We start from the raw sequence: 24,798 nt of genomic DNA on the forward strand, positions 1-24,798 counted from the left end.
CTGGATATATCTCATTAATCATATGAAAAAGTATAGGACTACAAACACTACCTCAGAGTGTTTTTCTATAAAATGAGATTTTGAATAAGAAGTTATCACTCTGACTTTCATAGTTTGATCCATGGGCATACAGTGTCGCTTTATTTGTAAACTCTTTAGAAATTTCTAGATTTCTGTATAAATATGACCCTAAACATTATCAGATTTTCACACAAATCCTGAAAGCAGACAAAGTGAAATCACACAAACAGATCAGACAAATATATTATACTATACTTTATTATAATATAACTTTTTAATTCAGGAAAATTTTCCAATATTATAAATCTGTGAGAGGCAAAAATATGTGAACCTCTAGGTTTAGTATTTAATTTCAAGGTCAAATTAGAGTCTATTGAATTTCAGTCAATGAGACAACAGTCAGGTCCCCTTGAGTGTCCCATTTTATGTAAAGAACAGAGATATATGAAAGTCTGCTGTTCATTACGTGTGTTTGTGAAAGGGGATCATTGCAAAAACATTGTAGATTTCTGAGGACTTTAGAAAAAGGTTCTTGCTCAACAGACTGGAAAAGGTTACAAAATCCTCTCAGGTGAACACTGAACATCCTTGTATGCAAAACAGAGTCACAAGGAAAAAGCCACTGCTCTGCAAAAAGAACATTGCTGCCCATGAAGTTTGCTATTGGAAAAATATTTGGTGGAGGAATGAAACCAAAATAAAACTTTATAAAACTTTAAAAGTTTTATAATGAGAAGTATTATTTTTGGATAAAAGAAAATACTAAATTCCAGCATAACAATCTTATACCATCTGTGAAACATGGTGGTGGTAGTATCATGCTTTGGGCTTGCATTGCTGCATCTGGGCCAGGACATTGATAGAACATTGTATTTAGAATTATGAACTCTAAATTAATATTTCAGAACATCTGTCCATGAACTAAATCTTAAGAAAAAATGGGTCATACACCAAGACAAAGATCACAAGCACCCAAGTCTGTGTACCAAAGAATGATTAAAGAGGAACAAAGATGATGTTTTAGAATAGCAAAGTCAATGTCCTGACTTTAATCCAAAAGACAAATTGTGGAAGGACCTGAAGCAAGCAGTGCATATGAGGAAACCCACTAAAATCCGACTGTTGAAGCTCTTCTGTACTGAGGAATGGAATAAATTTCTTCTAAGCTGTTGTTCAGAACTGATCAAAAGTTACCGGAAACTTTGTTCACAGTTACTGCTGCACAAGGGCTTACAACAGATACTGAAATCAAAGGTTCACATACTTTTCACAGATCTGTAATGCTGGATCATTTTTCTCAATAATTAAATGAAGTATAATATTTTTGGCTCATTTGTTTGATTTTGTTCAATTGGTTTACTTTTAGGATTTAAAAATCTGATGATGTTGTGGGTCATATTTCTGCAGAAATATGGGAATTTCTAAAGGCTTCACAAACTTTTAAGCAACATTGTAGATTTAGATTGAACATTGGGGTTGTTGAAGTGTGAATACAAATGTTTTTCTAATATTTCCAAAATTAAATTTAAAAAAAATCTATCTATATATCCATCTATCTATCAATTATCCACAAAGCCTTTATGATTAAATAATTAATTCATTACACATGATATATTGTCAGATTTTAACATGCCACTGTAGTGCAGACAAAGAAACAACTGAAAAGGTTTTTATCAAGGAAACAAAGTCATTTTGTCTCTGATGGCTGAGGTGTTAGACTACTGATTGGAAGCTTGTGAGTTTGAATATCAGGAAGCTGCCACTGTTGGGTCCCCCAGTAGGCTGTTAACCCTCAATTGCTCAGTTGTATAAATGAGATCAAATTAAGTCCCTCTGGATAATGGTGCCTGCCAAATGTCATGAATGTGTTAGTACAAGTGTGAAAATTGTTGGCATTGGGGTGAGTCACCTATTGTCAATTTAAAGATTGAACACTGTTCAAACCTTCAGGTCACCTCAGAAAGTTCAAAAACCTGAGAATAGAGTAATGTGGAATAAAACTGGAATAAATATGTATGCATGGCACAACATACCATAATCTCCATCAACCTTGATGCCTATAATAATGGCAACAATTGCAATAAAATTTGGCTAAAATAACACAATGTTGTTTTTGTGCTAACCTGTAATACTAATAACGTCTACATTTCGATGAATTAGCAAACAAGCTACAACATGTGGCATTTCATTAGCTAGATTATAACATTTATTCTAACTTTTTCCGAGTACATTTTAACTTTTTTATTCTCTCTCTCCCCCTAAAGTTGTCACGGACAGAAGACGAAAGAGGCAGATATAATGTAAAATCAAAGTTTATTGAGAAGATGTGAATGAAATGAGTGATAGAGGATACGTCCAGGTGAAGTTCTAACACACACGTCACAGGTTGCAAACCAACGATACCTAGATCCTTTGGCGGATGAGAAACTCGGGAAACTACTGGTAGAAAAGATAGAGTCGGGTTAGTAGATACAGCATATAGTTGTAGCTAGCATTTACGAGACCGGACAGTGTGTGTGATTGAGAGCGTCTTTTATGTGGTGAGGTGATGATAGGTGCCAGGTGAGGGTGATTACAATTCGGGTGATGAGGATCTGGTGTGCTGTGTGAGTGGAGAACCATGACAAAAGTGCGATGAAAGTAGTCTGCTGTGCAGCACTTCTCTTCATCTTGTAGCTCTACTCTCCCAGTCACGCACAGTAATCAAGCCTTGTGTTCCAAGGCAATAGTTTGTTGATTCCAACTTGTGTAATGGAGCAGGGAATTTAATATTATTATCTAATTTATTACGACAAACCCACAATTCATTTAGAAGACCAACTATTTTACCATTTTTTTACACGTTTTAAAATAAAATATTTTGTTGGCTTTCAGTGGGTCATCACGGTTTTGGTGTTCCACTCCAGACGTGTAGACATGCTGTATTCACTTTTTTTTTCAATAGCATAGTAAACTCGGGTAGAGAATGATACAAACTGAAATAAGGAATAACATTATTTTATTATCCAGGTGTTGTGACGATATTTGTAACTAGAGGTCGCTGTTTAATCCCAGAGGTATGAGTGTGACATGGAAATGCAGTCGAGATCTATGCAGAAGATAAGAAAAATGACAATGATATGGACATGATTAGTGGATAATACAACTATTCAAGTCAATCGTCCAAGGAGCTTAACTTCAGACGAGCTCAGTGCTAAAGATACATCACACTCCAGTAAACAGTAAATTGTTTTTTGCATGAAAACATACATGACACTTAGATTTGCTTTATTTACTTTTATTGATATATGAGAAAATAAAATACATATTATAAAATTAGAATTTTTTTATTTAAATGAAGTGCAATGGTTTGAATGCTGCATTAATTTCATTAATGATATATTTACTGCACTAACATTATTACTAAAGCACACCTACATACACACAAATACATATAAACATATAGACTGAAAGCTACATTCAGGAGAAACAAAAATTAAGTGAAACTCTTAAAGAGTCAAAGATTTAATGATTCACATTTAAAGATTCAATGACTCAATAATTCACTCTTAAAGATTCAATGACTCAATGATTCACCCTTAGAGATTCATCTCCCACTTGGGAAATAAAAACACGGTCTGGATTACTTTTTAGACAGACACTGGGGATAATTTTAAAAATATTCACTCTGATTTTCATTATTAAATTCTGAAATCTACTACTACTACTACTACTACTATTACTACTACTACTACTACTACTACTACTACTACTAATAATAATAATAATAATAATAATAATAATAATAATAATTAAAGCTGCAAGCAGCATTTCCCGGGTTCAAGCGTTTAAGGCCTTTGGATTGACATGACAATATATGTCATGTCATGCTACAGAGGGTGCCACAACATGTGAAGTACTCGCCCGTCCAGTTTTCCCTAAAATAAACAAAGTCATATCCGTTAGAGATGAGCCGGATACTTGGCTGAAACGAGTATCCGGTACGGATAAAGCACTTCTGCCGAGTACGAGTATTATACGAGTAATACGAGTCAATATCTGTGCTCGGATTGTATGAAAATCATCATTGGCTAGCTGATTGTGTCAGTGTTCTGTGATAGGCTAGTCACAGCACCCCTCCCCTACAGTGATAGGCTAGTCACAGCGTCCCTCCCCTACAGTGATAGGCTAGTCACAGCGCCCCTCCCCTACACACATACAGATGTATTGTGTTGCTGTGTCTCGCTCTGCTCACTCACAGTCACACACAGAACAGCTCTCTGTCTCTCCCTCAGTCACTCGGGTTTGCGGGTCTTTTCCGTTAACGTTTAGGGTTTCTTCAGCTTTTTACTTTGGGTTGTAACGTTAATAATACGTACTTACTAACCAGTAGAGTCCTGGTAAATGTGGGTTCGTTCAGACGTGGTGCTTGCTTGGTAGAATGCGACTCGCATTGCGTCTCTGCCTGTTGGAGATTTTTTTCTTTTTTAAACCTTCAGCTGTCTCTAACCAGTAACCAGACACTGAGTGTCTGACACGTTTTTGCTGTATTTCATAAAAACATAAAGGTAGTAAGCTAGTGTTATAAATATTACAAATTAATTATTACCGGTTAAAGCCCCGCCCATTTCAAGACAAGCCCCGCCTACTTTCGGGTTAGGCCCCACCCACTCCGAGAATCAGAATCAGAATCTTTGCCTTACAAGTCAACACAAAATTTGGTTTTTGGACTGTTTTTTTTTTTTTTAACTTCAAAAGCTTCGCGCTTGAACCCTAATAATACGTCTTAGGACCTGAAAAAAAGTGCATTTTCAGTCATGGTGTATTGGCGGCATCTGCTGGACAATTTAAATCAAACCGCATTTCAAATTTAAAGCCATCGTCGCCCTCTGGTGGACAATTCTGCGAATTGCACTGCAGATTTACTTTTTTAACTTGTGATTTAGAGTTGATTCTCACGTTTCTATCGATAAAACTACGGTGGCCGGGAAGTGAAAACCAAATTAACAAAACCGAAAACACATTAACAAGTCAGACAACCCGGAAGCGGTTGGTATGGTTTGTGAATGGAAACTTACCATCATCGGACGAGACACCTTTCATTCACCTGTATATCTTGAATGACAGAGTGTCCAATGAACGGTAAGTTTCCATTCATAAACTATACATACCGCTTCCGGGTTGTCTGAATCGGTGCACGAAACACATTAACAAATCAGAAAACAAATTAACAAATCAGAAAACACAACGACATTTCAGACAACCCGGAAGCGGTTGGTATAGTTTGTGATTGGACAAGACACCTGTCACTCAAAGTATACATGAAAAGTTTGCCGCAGGGAAAAGTTGGAATGGATGGATGGAATGGATTACTGTGGATTAATTCTGTTATTTTCTTGAACGGAGAACTTTATTTAAACGGAGAACTTTTCACATTACACATAAGATTCCATACCTGTATATCTTGAGTGACAGGTGTCTTGTCCAATGATCGGTAAGTTTCCATTCAAAAACAAACAAAAACATAATTTGAAAGACACACACATAAAAGCGACAACATTTTTTCACGTTCACAGTGAATCCTTCATTTATAATTCCTCACACAATTCAATAATACCATTTAAGCATAAAGAGTTTCATACTTCATTTGGTGATGAGTCGTTTGCAATGGATCGGCTCTTGTTGAGAATCGACTCACAAACTGGAAGCGTTTTTGTTAATGAATCGATTTGCTTCAAAGTTAATTAGAAGGTAAGCTCAATAAACGTAGAGCTGTAGCTAGATTATAATATATATCTGCAACGAATCGGCTCTTGTTGAGAATCGACTCATCACCAAATGAAGTGCTTTAGATAATCAAATGATTGAGATTCAATCCCTTGATTAAAAGGATAAATCTATGTTTTGTAGCTGCACTGCTGTCAGCTGCTGTTACAGAAAATCTCCTGAACAATCAGAATCCAGCAGCACTGTGGAATAAAACAAGGTGAACGCTGCACTTTCATCCAGGACACAAAAGGTTTCAAACACTTTCATTATCAGTTACATCTATAAAAGAAAGACAATCAAGTAGGTTGTTTTTATATTTGTACATTTTAATAAGACATACAGAAAACAGTACATTGTATGTAATATATTGGACCTGAAAAGGTTTACATAATAAATAAATAAATAAATAAATAAATACATTTAAATATTAAATCTATCTTTTATATTATAATTATTTTGATTTTTTGGAGATTCTGGCAAACTTTTGTGCAGCAGTTTATCTAATTGGATATTTCTTTCATATATATATACTCACTAAATATTTCAGATATCAACAGTTAATGACTAATATATCAGGACAAAGTAAGTTACCATTTTTTTGAGGGTGGGGTCATGTTAACTGTGTCCAGATCCGAGTGCTCCATTTTTTTATATCAGTGAATGCACAGACAGCTTATGGACACACAGCTGAGTCACTGTTGTCTGGATCGAACACCTACAAAATGAACTTCTAGTAAACACAAAAAAACAACATTCAGTAAATCTTGAAGAAAAAAAAACTTTTATAGCTTTGAACCTGAAGACAAAAATTGGTGTATTTGATAACAAATGATGGCAGAAGCTCGTGGTTAGTAAAATTTCTAGAGCAAATAACAGCAGATTCAAATTTGAGAAGCATGAGGATTCACACACACACACACACACACACACACACACACACACACACACACACACACACACACACACACAGACTCTTATAAACTAAAAGTAGTTTATAAGGATTATGCAGTGATGTCATGTCAAGCATGTGCAGAGAGCAGGAGCAATGACATCAGGGGGCAAGATCACATTCAGTGTGAAAGTCAGAAATGCCAGATCAGTAGTGATGTTTGTATAAATCAAAAGATTGACATGTCTGAGCCTCTCTGTACTGGAGGTTTATCAAAAAGTTCAAAGGCAAGATCTAAAGTCAAGGTCAAAAAGAAGGTTAAAATGGTCCAAATCTGATCAGAGCAAAAGACAGACAATGATGTTTAAATCCAAAATAGCGCACTCGGTCATCGCTCAACAAAAACACATATAAGAAGAACATAAGAAGATATTTCAGCCAGTTTCAGACGTCCCAACAATGGATTCTTTTCTTTGTTGCGTTCAAGGAAACGCTTCCACTCCTTAAAAGCAAACACAGAGAATGAGGAGAAGCTGCTTCCCGCAGGACATTTGGAGTTTAAACCAGGAAACACCCAGGATCTAGTACTGGATCTCTCCCTCCATCTTCACTGTTTTTCTGCACAACCTTTTTTTGCACTATGACACTTAATCTCTGGACTGTCACTTTAACTCTGGACTTGCACAACACAGTGCCACTTTATACACTCTATACACACCATACTGTACCTGGACACTTTAAGAACAATCATTAAAAACCATACACATTTATGTATATGTATATACATTATTTTTCCACATATATTTTCGTATTTTATTTAGTTTTTATATAGTTTATACTTGGGGTGTCCTTTGAATTCCCTCAGTCGTCTAACAAAGGATCCTCTTCAAGTTCTTCTACTTAATCTATTGTTTGAATTTTTAGATGAAAGAGTCAGACTAAGACCTTTTTGTCTTTTCAGGGTCCTCACAATGGGAGGCCTTGTTTTTATTAAAAGCAATGTAATACAGATAAATGTGTGTAATATATGTAAAGTAAAATAAAAGAAAATTACAAATAAAAATCTCATTCAAATAATCAAACAGTATTAGAATAAGTAAAAGTAATTAGAATGCAAAGATTATAACAAACCAAGAAACACTCTCCAAGTGTAAGCTTGTGTTTGTTCTATGATGCACAAAGAGTATAACATGCACTGAGCTTGTTTACACTAGAATGCACACACAATGTAATTCAAGACAAGATTTTATGGTTATATAGTTGCAATTAACTCCCTGCAACTGCCAAGCTGTGATTATATATGACTGAAACTTTCTCTCGCCGTCGAATTTTCGACAGCGAACGTTGAAACACTTCACTTGCAGATTTCACCCCGCGAATACACAGTGGGCTTTTAAGATTTCACTACAAAAAACATAATCAAGTTTACAGTGAAAATAAGCAATATTAATCTTATCAAATCTATTATAGAAGAATACATGAACATAAGAAAAAGAAAAGCGATTCAGAGGTCTCCTGAATGTCTAAAAATAAAACATAATGCATTATAATCTTCTTTTCTTTTGGGATCTTCTTCCAGCTCTCTAGGTACAGCGTCTGATCCCTCGTTGTCTTCTTCTAGTCACTCATATTTAAATCTTTTAACTCTTCAACCAACTCTTCAACCTTTTGTATTTTTATTTGCCAAACAGTCATCACCAGATCTCGAAGCGCTTGTCTTTTTGGAAAGTTTCCTTATCAGTAATTCTGTTGTTGAAGAGTCTAAAGAGACAATAAATGAATAAATAAATAATTTAATTAATTCATTCATTAAAAAATGAACCTTTAATGAGGTTCAGTTCCACAGCCTTCTCTATATACGCTTACTTTATACTTTATGGCCAAACCTTTGTGCACATCTGAGCATCACACCCACATGTGTTTGTTTAATGTCTTATTAAAGATTTATTTCCCTTCACTGCTATAGTTAGCGCCACTTTTCTGTTTTCCACTAAATATTAGATTGTAGCTGTAGGGATTTCTGTTCATTCAGCTATAAGAGTCTTAGTGAGATCAGACTCTAATGTTGTGATGTAGAGGAGACTCCAGTTCATCACAAAGGTGTTCAGTGAGGTTGAGTCAGAGTCAGGGCTCTGTGCAGGACACTCAATGGAAACTGTAAAGCTACAGAACACCGAGATATACAATTGTGTGATTTTATGGTAAGAGGTCTGGGAAAAAGCACATATGGGTGTAATGGTCAGGTGTCCATAGACTTCTGGCATTATAGTGTATATACTGCATTTATACAACAGATAGTTCCAGTTCACTAATTTGATTTGGTCGAGTGGGATCTTCGAGAGTGATTATATTTATGGCATTTTGAGGTTTGCCACAAAATTACACTTCCTAGTTCCAAATGGTTACTACAGTAACTGTACTGAACATTGGCTCTACTGGGATTTGGCTGTATGCTTGAATATAACTGCACTGTCACTTGTGCAATGTTGCTTAGAAAAATGTTGGAAAGCACTTCACAAGTAAATAAAAACGTTACAAACCTACCGAACTGTCTGTATGTTGCTGCTAATGGAAACAACTGTGTAGATTCTTCCTGCTAAACAATCATCAATGTCATTGTGACTCAGGCTAAAGATAAGGGGAAAAAAAATACACAAGGTTACATGGTGCAGCATGCACAGTCCTGGGAAAAAGAATGGAACCCCTCCTTCAATTAAATGTTTTCAGTTATCAAATGTGTAGTTGCCTTGTGCAACGCGGAATCTACTGTTGTTTTGTCCTGTTGTTCTGTTGTCCTGTTGTACCAATATACTCACTCTTCCTCCTCTGAACATGTCCAAACCATCTTAATCTGGCCTCCCTAACTTTGTCCCCCAAACGTCCAACATGAGCTGTCCCTCTGATGTACTCGTTCCTAATCCTGTCCAATCTTGTCACTCCCAAAGAGAACCTCAACATCTTCAGTTCGGCTACCTCTAGCTCCGACTCCTGTCTCTTCTTCAGTGACACTGTCTCTAAACCATACAGCATGGCCAGTCTCACCACTGTCCTGTACACCTTCCCCTTGATTCTCGCTGATATTTTCCTATCACACAGAACCCCTGACACCTTTCTCCACCCACTCCAACCTGCCTGCACTCGCTTCTTTACTTCTTTCCCACTCTCTCCATTACTCTGGACTGTTGACCCCAAGTACTTAAACTCCTGTACCTTCTTCACCTCTTCACCCTGTAACCTTACTGTTCCACTTCCCTCCCTTTCATTCACACACTTGTACTCAGTCTTACTACGACTGACTTTCATTCCTCTTCTCTCCAGCGCAAACCTCCACCTCTCCAGGTTTTCCTCCACCTGCTCCCTGCACTTACTACAGATCACAATGTCATCTGCAAACATCATCGTCCAAGGAGACTCCTGTCTGACCTCCTCTGACAACTGGTCCATCACTATAGCAAACAGGAAGGGGCTCAGAGCCGATCCCTGATGCAGTCCCACCTCCACTGTGAACTCCTCTGTCTGACCTACAGCACACCTCACCACTGTCCTGCTCCTCTCATACATGTCCTGCACCACTCTGACATACTTCTCTGCTACTCCTGACTTCCTCATACAGTACCACAGCTCTTCTCTTGGCACCCTGTCATATGCTTTCTCCAAGTCTACAAACACACAATGCAACTCCCTCTGACCATCCCTATACTTCTCCATCAACATTCTCAGAGCAAAAATTGCATCTGTTGTGCTCTTTCTGGGCATGAAGCCATACTACTGCTCACAAATTTCCACCACCTTCCTTAACCTAGCTTCCACTACTCTTTCCCACAGCTTCATTGTATGGCTCATCAACTTTATCCCCCTATAGTTGCTGTAACTCTACACGTCACCCTTATTCTTAGACACCTCCCTCTTCACTCTGCGCTGTAACTCCTTGTATTCCTGTCTATTCTCTTCAGTCCTGTCCATGTCCCACTTCTTCTTGGCTAATCTCTTCCTCTGGATACTATCCTGAACTTCCTCATTCCACCACCAAGTCTCCTTATCTCCTTTCCTCCTTCCAGATGACACACCCAGCACCTTTCTCCCTGTCTCCCTGATCACTTCTGCTGTAGTTTCCCAGTCATCTGGCAGCACTACCTGACCACCCAGAGCCTGCCTCAACTTCTGTCTAAATTCCTCACAACATTCCTCATTTTTCAGCTTCCACCACTTAGTTTTCTTCTCTATCTTTGACCTCTTCCTCTTACAGACCATCAGAGTCATCCTACACACCACCATCCTATGCTGTCTGGCTACACTCTCTCCCACTACCACTTTACAGTCACTAATCTCTTTCAGATTGCCTCTTCTACAAAGGATGTAGTCTACCTGTGTTCTCCTACCTCCACTCTTGTAAGTCACTCTATGTTCCTCCCTCTTCTGAAAATAAGTGTTAACCACAGCCATGTCCATCCTCTTAGCAAAGTCCACTACCATCTCTCCTTCAAGGTTCCTTTCCTTAACTCCAAACTTGCCAATCACCTCCTCATCATCTGTGTTCCCCTCACCAACATGTCCATTAAAATCCGCTCCTATCACCACTCTCTCACCCTTGGGAATACTCTCAATCACCTCATCGAATTCACACCAGAATCTCTCTTTCTCCTCTAACTCACAACCTACCTGCGGGGCATAACCACTAACAACATTCAACATCACCCCTTCAATCTCTAACTTCAGACTCATCACCCTGTCTGACACTCTATTCACCTTCAGAACATTCCTCACAAACTCCTCCTTCAAGACCACACCTACCCCATTTCTCTTACTATCTACACCATAATAAAACAGCTTGAATCCTGCTCCTATACTACGAGCCTTGCTACCCTTCCACTTGGTCTCCTGTACACACAGTATATCCACCTTTCTTCTCTCCATCATATCAGCCAGCTCTCTACCTTTCCCTGTCATAGTACCAACATTCAGAGTTCCTATTCTCAGTCCTACACTCTTACTTTTCCTCTTCTCTCTCTGTCTGTGCACTCTCCTCCCTCCTCTACTTCTTTGACCAACAGTAGCCCAATTTCCACTGGCACCCTGTAGGTCAACGGCGCCGATGGCGATAGTTGTTAACCCGTGCCTCGACCGATCCGGTATGAAATTCATACTGACGATTCGCATGGTTAAATTTGGCAATGTACAATGTAACTTTTCCTCCTCCCAGGCCATGCTGTCCTGTGGCCTTCCACAAGGCTCAATTTTAGCTCCCTCTCTATTCTCGTTATACATGCTAACCCTGGGCTCTATTCTCCGGAAACATGATGTATCCTTTCATTTCTATGCTGATGACACTCAGATCTACTTACCAATTAGGAAAAATAACCCTTTAGCAATCTCATCTCTTCTAAAATGTTTAGAAGAGATTAAATTATGGCTGGCACAAAATTTTCTGTTTTTAAATGAAGAAAAGACTGAGGTAATAATGTTTAGCCCAAATGAGAACTCTCAGTCCTCTAGCATCAACCTAGAGAGTTTATCTGTTTTTAGATCTTCACGGGTGCAGAATCTTGGCATCTTTATTGATCAGCACTTAAAATTTGACAAACACATCTCATCTGTTATTGGGTCTAGCTTTTACCAACTGCGGATTCTCTCCAAAATTAAACATTTTCTTACCCCAAAGACTTTAGAAATGGCTGTTCATGCGTTTATAACCTCTCGCTTAGATTACTGTAACTTTATATTGCGGTATATCTAAAACTCAGATTACGCGTCTCCAGCTCGTTCAAAATGCTGCTGCCAGATTTCTCTCTAGCTGTCGCAAACATGAACACATCACTCCCATTCTTAAATCTCTACACTGGCTGCCAATTTTGCAGAGAATAGATTTTAAGATTTTACTCTTTGTCTATAAGTCTCTCCATAATACCGCTCCTCTCTATTTATCTGAACTTCTTCATCCCTACTCTCCTATTAGAAGTCTTCGCTCATCTGACCAGGCCATGTTGGTGGTTCCTCGTGTACGGCTCAAGCGTAGAGGAGAGCGTGCTTTTTCTGTGGCCGGTCCTAGACTATGGAACTCCCTGCCACTAGAGATTAGGACGGCACCCACCATATCTAGTTTTAAGTCCATGCTAAAGACCCACTTATTTTCTCTAGCCTTTTCATTATTTGCCCAGGGGTTTATGTCTGTTTATATCTGGTTTATGGTTTTATTTATCTCACCTTCTTTTACACTGGTTATTTTATTTATTATTTATTGATTTATATATATTTACATATATACATATATTTTTTTAAGAATTCTTATTTTAGTTTCTTGAACTACTTTGTGCATGTGTGTGTATGTCAAACGCACTGTGAAGCACTTTGGTCAGCCATGTGGTTGTTTGTAAATGTGCTATACAAATAAAGTTGAACTTGAACTTGAACTTGAATGTTTTCCGCCGGATGCCCTTCCTGACGCAACCCTCTCTATTTATCTGGGCTTGGGACCGGCACAGAAGTCACTGGACTGTGACCCCATGGCTAGATTATCACTGAATACTACCATTATTCTATATAAATACTTCCTGGTCATCTCTCGGCATTCTCGTACCTGAATTCAGCTCTGAGATAGCAGCAGCAGTGTGACTCAGATGACATCTCTAAGTAAACCTGAAAAGTCTATCAGAAGGGGATGTCTCATATTTTACACACCTTCTTTAATGTCTACCTACTGAAATCTGTTGTTTTTTGTCATTTGAGATTATTTGCTTGTTTATGGAAGTTGGTTGTTATTTAGCTGCTGATCGATAAAATCATAGAATTGAAGGACAGCGTATACTCACTCCAGGACCTCCACTTTATGCAGATGTGGTAACAGCAGCTCCAGGCCCTGATCAGTGAGCTTACAGTGACTGAGGTCCAGTTCTGACAGACCTTCAGAAAATTCCAGAAACAATGCTAATGATCTACAGGCACCGAGATCCAGAGGGGTCTTACTGAGGTCCATATCTCCATTCAGAGCCTTTGAGAGGGACATAGCATTCATCACACAGTCTGACTGATTCACCAGACGGAGAAGAGCCAGAAACCGGAGCAACAAAGATTTACTACAGCTGAGTACGAGAGAGAAAGAGAGTTAGACCATGGCCAGTCAGAGTGTTAAAACTTTTAATGCAGTCACACACAGTGTACATTACAGTTTGTCCCACCCAGTCCTGAAAGTCCTTTGTCCTGTATGTGTGTCTCACCGTAGTGTCACAGTATGTAGAATGAGTAAGAACACATCCACTCCAGTGTCCTCCAGCTCACAGTCCTCTAGAATGAGCTCTGTACGTTGCTGGGATTTCTGGATGGCAGTGCTGATGTCTCTGCAGTCCTCGGTGCTCAGATGCAGAGTTTTATCCTGTGTTTCTGTGCTCAGATCCAAACCAGTGCTACAGGAGAAGTCCAGTCTGTTCTGCAGAGCAGAGAAAACAGCTGCTGCTGCCCCCTGTTGGAGCTCAGAGATACTGCAACAGTGGAGTAACTTGAGCAACAGAAACCTGTCAACACTGAGGGCAAAGAAAAGAAGCATTTTGACTGTTGTAAATATTTATGTATTAGTAAATATTACTGCAGTTTATATTACTGAAACATGTAGATTTATTTCCCAGGTATTGTCCATGTGAACACTGAGTTACCTGAGCTGAGAAAGTCTGTTGAACAGAGGTAGAATCTTCACCAGCTCCCCGTCTGGTATGGAGGTCCACATCAGGCTCAGAGAGACAGATGTACAGTGTTGGAGGGTGAAGCACAGGGCAGTACAGTGGCATGAGTCCAGATCTGTATTGTTCAGGTTAATACAGTTTTGTGTTGACTTTAACAGACTGGACACATAGTGAGCGGAGTCAGTCTCATAGATCTCTCTGATGATTGACAGCAGAACACTGGGGTTCAATCTGTGAAGGTTACAAACGCCCTTTTATTAATTCTCTGGCACATTGTATTTGTTCTGACCATTTGAGTAGTTATTAATTTGGGGTTTATTTCATTGTCTATCAGCCGTTTTACTGTTTATTTCACATCAGCTGTGAAGCGGCAGCAGATGTCTTTCTGATAAAAGCTATATTCTGTTATTTCAGGCCAAAAAGGCCACTGTCTAAGTTTGTTTATTTGTTTAATATTATCTATTTTAAAAAAGAACATACACTGTTGTTACGTTCCATTACGTAATGTGATGGAACAATAAACGCAATTTAATTTACTTTTGGCTCTATTCTTTCAAAGTATGGTGTTAAATAGAGGGGATTGGCGTGAATCTTTATGAGACGTATCAATTTAAAAAGAGAGAGGAGCTGGGATAGAGGAAAAGGAAAGTTCTCATTTATTTATTTACTTGTTACGTTCTCAATAACCCCTAGACACTTTGAGTTCGTAACAAATGAAGGCTCGTCCGGGATCTTAAATTAATGGAAGCTCCTTTGTTCGTCCAGATTTTTGTCCAAAATTGTGAAATTTTTCCCCACTGTTTTGTGATAGTTGTATGAACGTCACGTCTAAATCCACAATTTGGAGTGCCGGTGAGTAAATTTTGTTTTCTCTTGCTCTCTTTGGGTTGCTGGCTGTTATCTTTTTCAGTGAAAGAAGAGTGTTCAATTTAATGATGGAATTTGATCTAATCTCGTTTACGCTTGCGCTGACTATTGAAGTTTTTAATCGCTGTAAAAAGAGTGAGCTTTTGATGATAGCAGACTTCTTTAGGATTAATGTCCCTAGAGAGGCTACCAAACAGGTCAATAAGGATGAGCTGTATGATAAATTAGTAAATGAGGGAATTTTACCAAGACAAAGAGGTGATAGTGGAGAGGGAGAACAACTCGAAGTTACAGCAGTTAAAGAATTGGAGAGTGTAGATCCACCTGACATGGACGCTATGGCTGTGCAAGACCCTAGGTTAGCAGTTAGGTTAAGAGTTGGAATTGGAGATAAAGAAACAGGAGTGTGAAGCCCAAATGCTTATATTGAGAACTGTTGAAGCAGTTCCGTTTGATACCACCATTCAGAGAAGCAGAAGCAGATTCTTATTTTTTTGTGTTTGAGCGAGTTGCAGGCAAGTTGGGGTGGCCAAAAGATATGTGGGCCCTATTGTTGCAGTGTAGTCTCACAGGAAAAGCACAAGAAGTCTGTTCTGCTCTGCCAACTGAATCTTCTCTTGATTATGACACAATTAAAGCGGCGGTTTTGCGTGTGTATGAACTTGTCCCAGAAGCATATCGACAAAAATTTAGGTGACTTGAGAAAATAGCCAGACAATCTTACGTAGAGTTTGTGAGGGAGAAAAAAGTCCTCTTTGATAAGTGGTGTGCCTCTAGCAAGATAACAACCCTGGAACAGTTACAGGAGTTAATCTTGCTAGAAGACTTTAAGAATCTTGTGCCAGAGAATTTGGTGGTTCACTTGAACAAACAAAAAGTTGCGTGTTTGTCTAATGCAGCCGTTTTGGCTGACGAGTTTGTGCTGACACATCATGCAGTTTTCCCCACAGCGCAACAGTCAGGTCAAAGTTTTTCCTATTCCAATGGTGACTCAAACTCTGCTTGAAAAGGAGCAATCTGATCTTTCTGCTTTGTTTCCTTCAGTATTTCCTGCATGTGTAGTGACCCGTGCACAAGCTCAGAAGTTCAACGATATGGTAAATCTTGCTGATTCCTTTTTAGTTTCTGACTCTACTCCAGTAGAGGGTACACTGTCTGTAGAGCCAGAGCTAAAGCATGATTCCACTTCAGAGCCCAAAATCCCCTCAACAGTGAGCAGAGAACAGTTGATAAAAGCACAACGAGGAGACACAACACTAACTGAGAGTATTAAAGCTGCAGATCTTGGGCAAATGTCTTTGTCAGAAGTGATGTATTTCTGGGATGATGGACTGCTGATGCGCAGATGGAAACCAGATATTGATGATGAGAATTTTCAGGAGGTAAGACAGATCGTTTTACCTATTAGCTATCGCGCGGATGTGTAAAGACTTGCCCATGAGCATGTAATGTCTGGTCATTTGGGTGTGACTAAGACATTCTATCAAATTTCCAGATACTTCTATTGGCCTGGTGTAAAAGCTGATGTGTCTGCCTTTTGTAAAGCTTGCAAAATTTGTCAACTTGCAGGAAAGCCGAACCAGAGAGTTCCAGTTGCTCCGCTTAATCCAATACCTGTCATGAGTGAGCCATTCGAACGACTTGTCATTGACTGTGTTGGCCCGTTACTGAAGACCAAGGCAGGACATCAGTATTTGGTAACTATTATGTGTGCTGCATCACAGAAAGAGCTGATCAAATTCGGTTCTACCTTTGGCTTGCAGACCGATCGTGGCACCAATTTTACGTCAAGAATGTTTGAACAGATTTTGAAGGAGCTTGGCATATGTCACCAGTTATCCACTGCTTACCATCCAGAGTCACAGGGTGTGATTGAGAGGTTCCATCAAACTCTAAAAACTCTAAAAAGACTGTGTTGAGACAGGAAAAGACTGGGACGAAGGTCTTCCCTTTCTTCTGTTCGCTGTGAGAGAGACAGTGCAAGAGTCTTTAGGGTTTAGTCCAGCAGAGCTTGTCTTCGGTCATGCGGTACGAGGACCGCTAAAATTGTTAAGTGAACAACTGTTGGCTGAACATCCGACCCCATGACTATTCCTGACTATGTCCAGTCTCTTCATCAGAGACTGCAACATGCTTGTGAAGTGGCAGCACAACACCTTGTAACAGCACAAAGCAAAATGAAAGTACACTATGATAAGAAGTCTGTTGGCAGATCCTTCCAGGCTGGCAATTCTGTTCTGGCTCTCTTGCCTATCCCTAGTTCTGTGTTCCAGGCGAAATTTACCGGTCCCTACGTGGTTAAAAAGAAAGTGAGTGACACAAATTACATAATTGACATACCTGACCGTAGACGCAAAAGCCGTATGTGCCATATTAACATGCTAAAAAGGTATGTGACTACACAGTGTAAAAGTGAAACACAGTGTGACAAAACTGCAAATGATGAAAAGTGTAAGATTGAGAGTGTGCCAGCTTCAACTGTTGCTATGGTTTCCAGCTACACTATGGAAGAAGATGGACTGGGTAACAGAGAAGTTCAAGTTTCCTCCACACGTCTACAGAGGTCTGTCACTCTAGGCAATTTGAAGGCAATTTTCTTTCTCATCTTGGTGCGAGTCAAGCTAATTATTTGACTAACTTGCTGTATGAATTCTCTAGTCTGTTTTCAGATGTGCCTGGAAAAACTACAGTTTGTTCCCACGACATTGATGTTGGAGATGCGTTTCCAATCAAACAGCATCCTTATCGAGTGAATCCTCAAAAGCGTTATATAATGAAGGCTGAAGTGGAGTATATGTTGAAGTATGGATTTGCTGTGCCGAGTCCCTGGAGTTCGCCCTGCCTGCTTGATTCCACCTATTGTTTCTGCACTGACTTTCGCAAAGTCAACAAGGTAACTAAGGTTGATTCCTTCCCGCTTTCTAGGATGGAAGACTGTGTGGACAGGGTGGGTAATGCCAAGTATGTAACAAAGCTGGATCTTCTTAAAGGATACTGGCAGGTGCCTCTGACTCAGCGAGCATCAGAAATATCAGCTTTTGTTACCCCAGACAGTTTTCTGCAATATTCTGTGTTAGATTTTGGGATGCGAAACGCTCCTGCCACATTCCAGCGTTTAATGAATTCAGTGTTGTCAGATGTGGAGAACTGTAAAGTATATTTGGACGATGTAGTTATCCATTCACTTACCTGGACAGAACACTTGTCCAGCCTCAAAGAGGTACTTCAGCGGTTAGCTGATGCTTCATTGACCATGAAACGTGCTAAGTGCGAGTTCGCAAAAGGAAAAATCACCTATTTGGGTAAGCAAGTTGGCCAGGGGATGGTCAAGCCTGTTGAAGCCAAGATTACAGCTATCCTTGAGTACCCTGTTCCTTCTAATAAACGTGAGCTTCGACAGTTCCTAGGAATGTGTGGATACTACCATGCTTTTTGTCCAAACTTTTCCTCTGTTGTGTCACCACTAACAGATTTGGTAAGCACCACAAAAAGGTTTACAGTATCTGGATATCCAGCTATGAACATGCTTTTAATGCCGCGAAAGACTTGCTCTGTAGTACTCCTATACTCAAAGCCCCTCAGTTTGATGCCCCATTCAAATTGCAAATTGATGCCACAGCCACAGGAGCGGGTGCGGTCCTGTTGCATGAGGATCAATTTGGTGTAGAGCATCCTGTCTCTTATTTCTCAAAAATGTTCTCCAAGTGTCAGCAGAACTATAGTGTTATTGAGAAGGAAGCACTCGCAATGTTGATGGCACTAAAGCATTTTGAAGTATACTTGGGTGGTAGTGTGAACCCTAAAATAGTGTACACCGATCATAATCCGCTAGTTTTTCTTGAACACATGTCTAATTTAAATCAACGCCTTATGCGGTGGTCTCTAGCCATTCAAGAATTCAATCTGGATATCCGCTATAAAAAAGGATCAGACAATATTGTTGCGGACGCATTGTCCAGATCTTAGATTACTGTCTCTTTGATGACAATATGTGGTTGTTGGGTCAAAGTGAGTTATTGATTGGTTATCATAAACAATTTTGGTGCTTTATGATTTTAACGGTGGGGGTGTTACGTTCCATTACGTAATGTGTATGTTTTGGGATGCTTTTGTAGTGTTTTTCTTCTCCCTTGTTTTTTCTCTCTCTTTTTTCTCTACTAAGCAGCGCTTCAAATCATCTGCAGCTGATACCAATTAGCAGCAGCGTGGCTTACCTGCTATACGGCGTGCCGCAGATATAAAACAGCAGAGAGACACAGCTCACAGAGAGTCTTTCCTTATCCGCTATCCCAGAAAAGTGGTTGTTGTGTTTGCGATCAAGCAATTGTTGAAATGTAAACATAAAGTGTGGTTACAACAACGTTACTGTTGATGTGTGAGTCTGCCTCTGTCAACCTGTGTAGGGAGATGGGCGCCGATTTATTTGGGTTTATACCCCTTCCATATTTTTTCACCTGTTTTTTGTTAGTCAGGGAGAGAGGTAAGAATATTGTCTTTAATTTTATTTTTATTTTGGGCAGGGAAGTTACTTTGTTAACCTCAAGTAAGTTTCTGTTTTGTTTGTTGTTTTCAGCATTTGCTCTCTCCTGATGCCTTGGTTGTTTAGACTTATTTACTTTGATACTTGTATATAATTTATATTCATTGGCTTTTGTTACGCCCTGAACAATAAACGCAATTTAAGAGTATTTTTGGCTCGGTATTCTTTCAAAGTATGGTGTTAAATAGAGGGGATTGGTGTGAATCTTAATGAGACGTATCAATTTAAAAAGAGAGAGGAGCTGGGGTAGAGGAAAAGGAAAGTTCTCATTTATTTATTTACTTGTTACATTCTCAATAACCCCTAGACACTTTGAGTTCGTAACACTGTATGTTAGAGAAAGATTAAATCTACTATATCTTTCATATATTAATGCTGGAATGTGTTTCTTTCTTAAAAATTAGCTATATATATATATATATATATATATATATATATATATATTTTTTTTTTACTTTATATTTTGTATTTGTATTTTAGTTTCACTAAAATGACTGGCTTCAAGATTTCAAAGTAAATCAGTAAAAAAAGAAGACAAGAACTCTTAGTTTTGACTTTTCCTTTGACCCTCATCACGTTTAACTGTCTGTCACGGTGCAATGTATTTGCAAAAGGGACAGAATAGTATTAATGATTAGAACTTGCCAATATGAGCCTAAATACAACATGAAATTAATATTTAAAAATATATATTAATGGAACTTAATTCCAGTCTCTGCAACTGGATTATCACGATGTATTCACAATAGTACATTAGTATTAATGGTCAAAATCATTCTTATGGACAAAGTATGAAAGATTTCAAAGATATATCCACCATGCATGCAAATTAAACAGAGTACATAAACTTTACATGACACAACATTCATATTCATATAAAATAATCTCAATTGGAAAACAGATCTTCTTAGTAACTTAGTATCTTAGTAACTTCTGAAGATGAAATAAATGGTTTTATTATAATAAAAGATGAATCTGGATGTTATAGTTACACTTTATATTTCTTCCTTCTTACCGTTTAAACTGAATTTCAGACAGTAGAGGAAGAATCTCTCTGGTGTGTTTATGAGTGATTTTGTTCTTTCTGATGTTCACACTAATGCAGCAAACTCGCTGCTGGAGAAGATAGATAAGCTCCTCCCAGCTGAGAGAACAGGAAGTCAGGTCTCCTCCCACCTTCTCCAGGAAAAGGCGAGTCAGTTCCCCATCCTGAGCTTCATACAGCAGATCAGTAAACTGCTGGAGAGTCGATTTCGATAATCTACAGACAGACACGAGTTTATAAATAATAATATAGATATTTTTCAATTTTCTATGATAAAGATGTAAACTGGAAACTGACCTGATCTTTAATAGGCCAGGATGACACATGAGGCTGAGGAGAGAGTGAGCCTCCATCCTGCACCCAGTGAGGTTCACACAGTGAACAGTCCAGAGGTTCAGGAGGGAAGACAAACTGCTCAGATATCTGAAGATCTTTGGGTTTATGATGTTAAAGTCCAGACAGAGCTCCTGAATGACCCACCGGCTCTCACTGCTCCTGAATGACCCACCGGCTCTCACTGCTCGGATCATCCTCACTAACACACGCTCACTCAGGCTGAAAAACGTTCACACAAACTCAGTCATCAAAGTGAATTTCACTAAAGCATGTTAAACCTTAATGATGTTACACAGACTGGTGTAAACATGAAGAAAGTGATTATTAACATGTACCAGAGTTTCTGTAGGTGTGTGATGTGTCTGAAGAGAAGTCTGGCTCCTCTGAGAGAGATGGCTTGTGGTTTCAGAGCGAGTTTGAGACTGGAGTCTGAGAGATTGAGTAATTTCCTCACAGCCCTGTACTCACGAGTAGTTAAAACCCAATCTATAATGAGGACGAAGTCCATAGCAGCAAAGAAAGCTCTCACCAGCTCTGTATCTTCTGCATGGTCAACAACTGCTTTACTTAAACGTGGAATTAACCAAGAATCACATCTAAAACAGACAGTTGTAAAGTACGGTTATTGTTTTTAATGTAATGTAATTGTTTGTAAAATTCCGTAAATAACTAAAACAATAAATAAAAATAATTTTAAATTTTATTTATTATTTATTAATTTATTTATTTAATACTTAAATGAGTTTAACTGCAAGCAACAGAAGAAATTAAGATTTAGTTTCCTAATAATCAGAACTAAGATTATCCTGAACTTTCCTGAAGAATTTAAAGTTTCTTAATCTCAAATCAGATCTTACAATTTTAAGTTTATTATATTAAATATGTTGTACGACTATAAAACATGAGAATAATAACATTTTGATTCATTTTCAAATTGAAATATAATCAGTTATAAATAATATACAACAATGTCGACGACTAATCAATCAGAATTAGAAAATAAATTACTTTTCATGATGAATGAGACAGAAAATATGAACAAATTATTCATCGTCTATAGTAACAGACATCTTACTCTCTGTATTAAAATAAAAAAAAACCCAGAATAAACATGCGTTGAAGTTTGTGTGTGAAGATGCAAGTCAAGTCAAGTCAAGTCAAGAAGCTTTTATTGTCATTTCAACCATATATAGCTGTTGCAGTACATAGTGAAATGAGACAACGTTTCTCCAGGATCAAGGTGCTACATAGAAACAAAGACAGGGCTAAAGACTTGTAAGTAGTCTTAGCCACATAAAGTGCAACTGTGCAACCTGGTGCAAACAGTGCAGGACAAGACAAACAAGACAGACAAGACAGTGCAGGACAAAAGACAGTGCAGGACAAAAGACAGTGCAGGACCAGACAGTGCAGGACAAGACAGTGCAGGACAATGACAGTGCAGACACAAGTTACAAGACAATACAATGCAGCATTCAGATCAAACCTGAGCTGTGAGATGTAGGGCAGACACTGAAGGAAACTCCTCACTTCACTCTCTTCACCTGAACAGTCTCTCAGCTCCACTGGTTTCTTCTGTGTTTGGAGTTTCAGCACTTCTAGGAGGACAGAGACTTTTCTCTCTGAGAGATTTATGGACCAAACAGGAAGTGACTGGTAAACTGGCAGCAATACTGGAAGGACAGTCCTGTGTGTTTTACTCTCATACTGCTTCACATGTGAGAACAGATCCAGCAGGAATTCACTCTGTTCTTCATGGAATCCATGAAACTCTTGTCTAAAAGGGAATGTGTTGTAGCTGCACACTGACACCAGCAGCTCAGTAAAACTCTCTCCTTTATCTGATTGACAGTCGACTGCTGCGATGATCAGATTCATCATAAACTGGACGTATGCAGATGCTGAATAAAACCTGTTTGTAAGAAAATATATAAGTTATGAGGATAAAGATTCACCTAAAGCTCAGAGCAAACACATAAATGAGGCTAATAATAAAGGCTAATATTCAGCTATGTGTAGAGAACATCAGACTATCAGTCTGTTCATATCAAGAAAGATAAAAATGAACAGTTTCTTCTTGTAGCCATGGACAGGAGCATCACCTGACACTGTTTACTGGGGCTTGTGCAAAATAGCTAATAATTTCACTTAAAATACACATTGATCTGATTCCTGAGTTACAAACAACCTGCTGTTTTATAACCACATTAACTGCCCCAGTCCAACACAGCAAAAACTGGAGTGTAAATATTTAAACATTTCAGAGTTGGTTTCAACACCCAAACAGTTATTTTAACACATTTAGAGTAAAATGGTGTTCAGTGTTGGGGTTAAATTACATAGTTGATCATCAGTGTTAAACCAACACTTTAGAGAGATTAAATTAGACTCCACCAATAAAATTCTGTTAATCATTGGAGAAATCATCACCATTAACCTCGTGGTGCTTTGAGTGGTAAGTAAAATTAAATAAAATTTACTAAAACATTGAGGAATGATGCTGGTGAATTCTATAGCACCATGTACAGTATTATGTAATATGGAGCAATGCATGGAGCATGTGGACCAATATAATAATATATAAAAATGAAGGACAACGTGGCCACAATGTACCTGTGTTTATTAAAAGTATGGAACGAATTCTTAATTCATGGCCGTGGTATCAGCTCTCTCTCTCTTTATATGCATTAATATGTATAAACACAAAATACCCTTTATATATATAGAACATGCTTCTGAACGAATCAGAATATTCTTATATTATGTATTTAATGTTAGAACTGAACAGTGGGTTCAAAGAAATTAGCTAAAAGTTCTCTTTATAAGGAGTGGTTTCTCATGCTCAAAGTGATGAAATAAGTTAAGTAATTAAGTAATAGGAGAAAAATTATAAAAGGACGATGTAATTTACTGTCATGTCTGCGATGTCATTATTGCTCATCTGTAGGTCATCATATTAATTCTGAATTGATCTACAGTGGTGTGAAAAAGTGTTGGCCCCCTTCCTGATTTATTTTTTTTTTTTGCACGTTTTTCACACTTTAATGTTAATGTCCAATCAGTTATTAGGTTTAGGGGGCAAGCACTTTTTCACACAGGGCCATGTGGGTTTGGATTTTGTTTTCTCTTAATAATAAAAATTGAAAATATGACTAATATTTAAATTTGTTTGATGATCTGAAACATTAAAGTGTGACAAATGTGCAAAAAAAACAGGAAGGGGGCCAACACTTTTTCACACCACTGTATGACGTGTCACATGACAGCATTTACATCGATTTAAAAGCTTTTGCATGTCTCCTGACTCCTTGTCTTACACATCTGAGGCCTTTTACTCAAGCAGTAGTTCCAGTGCATCTACTTTAATCTTAGAGAAAGTCCCTAACAAGAGACAGAGAACTGAGGATACAGTTTAAAGTTAGTTCACCCAGAATATAAAATTATGTAAATTTCAAGTCTGGTGGTGAAGCAGAACTACAGGAGTATCAAGAAACAGCAACACTTACGGTTGTGACCAGAAGACAAATGATTAACATATTGGTGGCTCACATGATTAATACATTTAAATTATTTATGTATAGACAATTGTTTTTTTTTTTTAATCTAATAATTGCATTGCCATTGAGTAAATGAAGATTTGTGTAAATGAAGGTTTGTGTAAATGAACCAATTTGATATCTTA

General features: G+C 38.3%; 1 protein-coding gene across 3 annotated transcripts in view; it reads right to left on the reverse strand.

The window, feature by feature from the left end:
• Nucleotides 1-7,604: 7,604 nt before the first annotated feature.
• The window catches only part of LOC132842608 (uncharacterized), a 164,910-nt gene continuing 147,716 nt past the window's right edge, over nucleotides 7,605-24,798 (reverse strand). For all 3 annotated transcript variants that reach the window (XM_060865371.1, XM_060865372.1, XM_060865369.1), the window contains 9 exons: nucleotides 22,603-23,028; nucleotides 21,452-21,712; nucleotides 21,078-21,335; nucleotides 20,751-20,996; nucleotides 14,302-14,559; nucleotides 13,870-14,172; nucleotides 13,465-13,734; nucleotides 9,203-9,286; nucleotides 7,605-8,419 (listed from right to left, as the gene is read on the reverse strand). In XM_060865371.1, coding sequence (XP_060721354.1) covers nucleotides 8,353-8,419; nucleotides 9,203-9,286; nucleotides 13,465-13,734; nucleotides 13,870-14,172; nucleotides 14,302-14,559; nucleotides 20,751-20,996; nucleotides 21,078-21,335; nucleotides 21,452-21,712; nucleotides 22,603-23,028 — 2,173 coding nt within the window. In that variant the 3' untranslated portion in view covers nucleotides 7,605-8,352. The remainder of the gene's footprint in view (nucleotides 8,420-9,202; nucleotides 9,287-13,464; nucleotides 13,735-13,869; nucleotides 14,173-14,301; nucleotides 14,560-20,750; nucleotides 20,997-21,077; nucleotides 21,336-21,451; nucleotides 21,713-22,602; nucleotides 23,029-24,798) is intronic.

This window comes from Tachysurus vachellii, chromosome 3 (assembly GCF_030014155.1).
Source record: "Tachysurus vachellii isolate PV-2020 chromosome 3, HZAU_Pvac_v1, whole genome shotgun sequence".
NCBI lineage: Eukaryota > Metazoa > Chordata > Actinopteri > Siluriformes > Bagridae > Tachysurus > Tachysurus vachellii.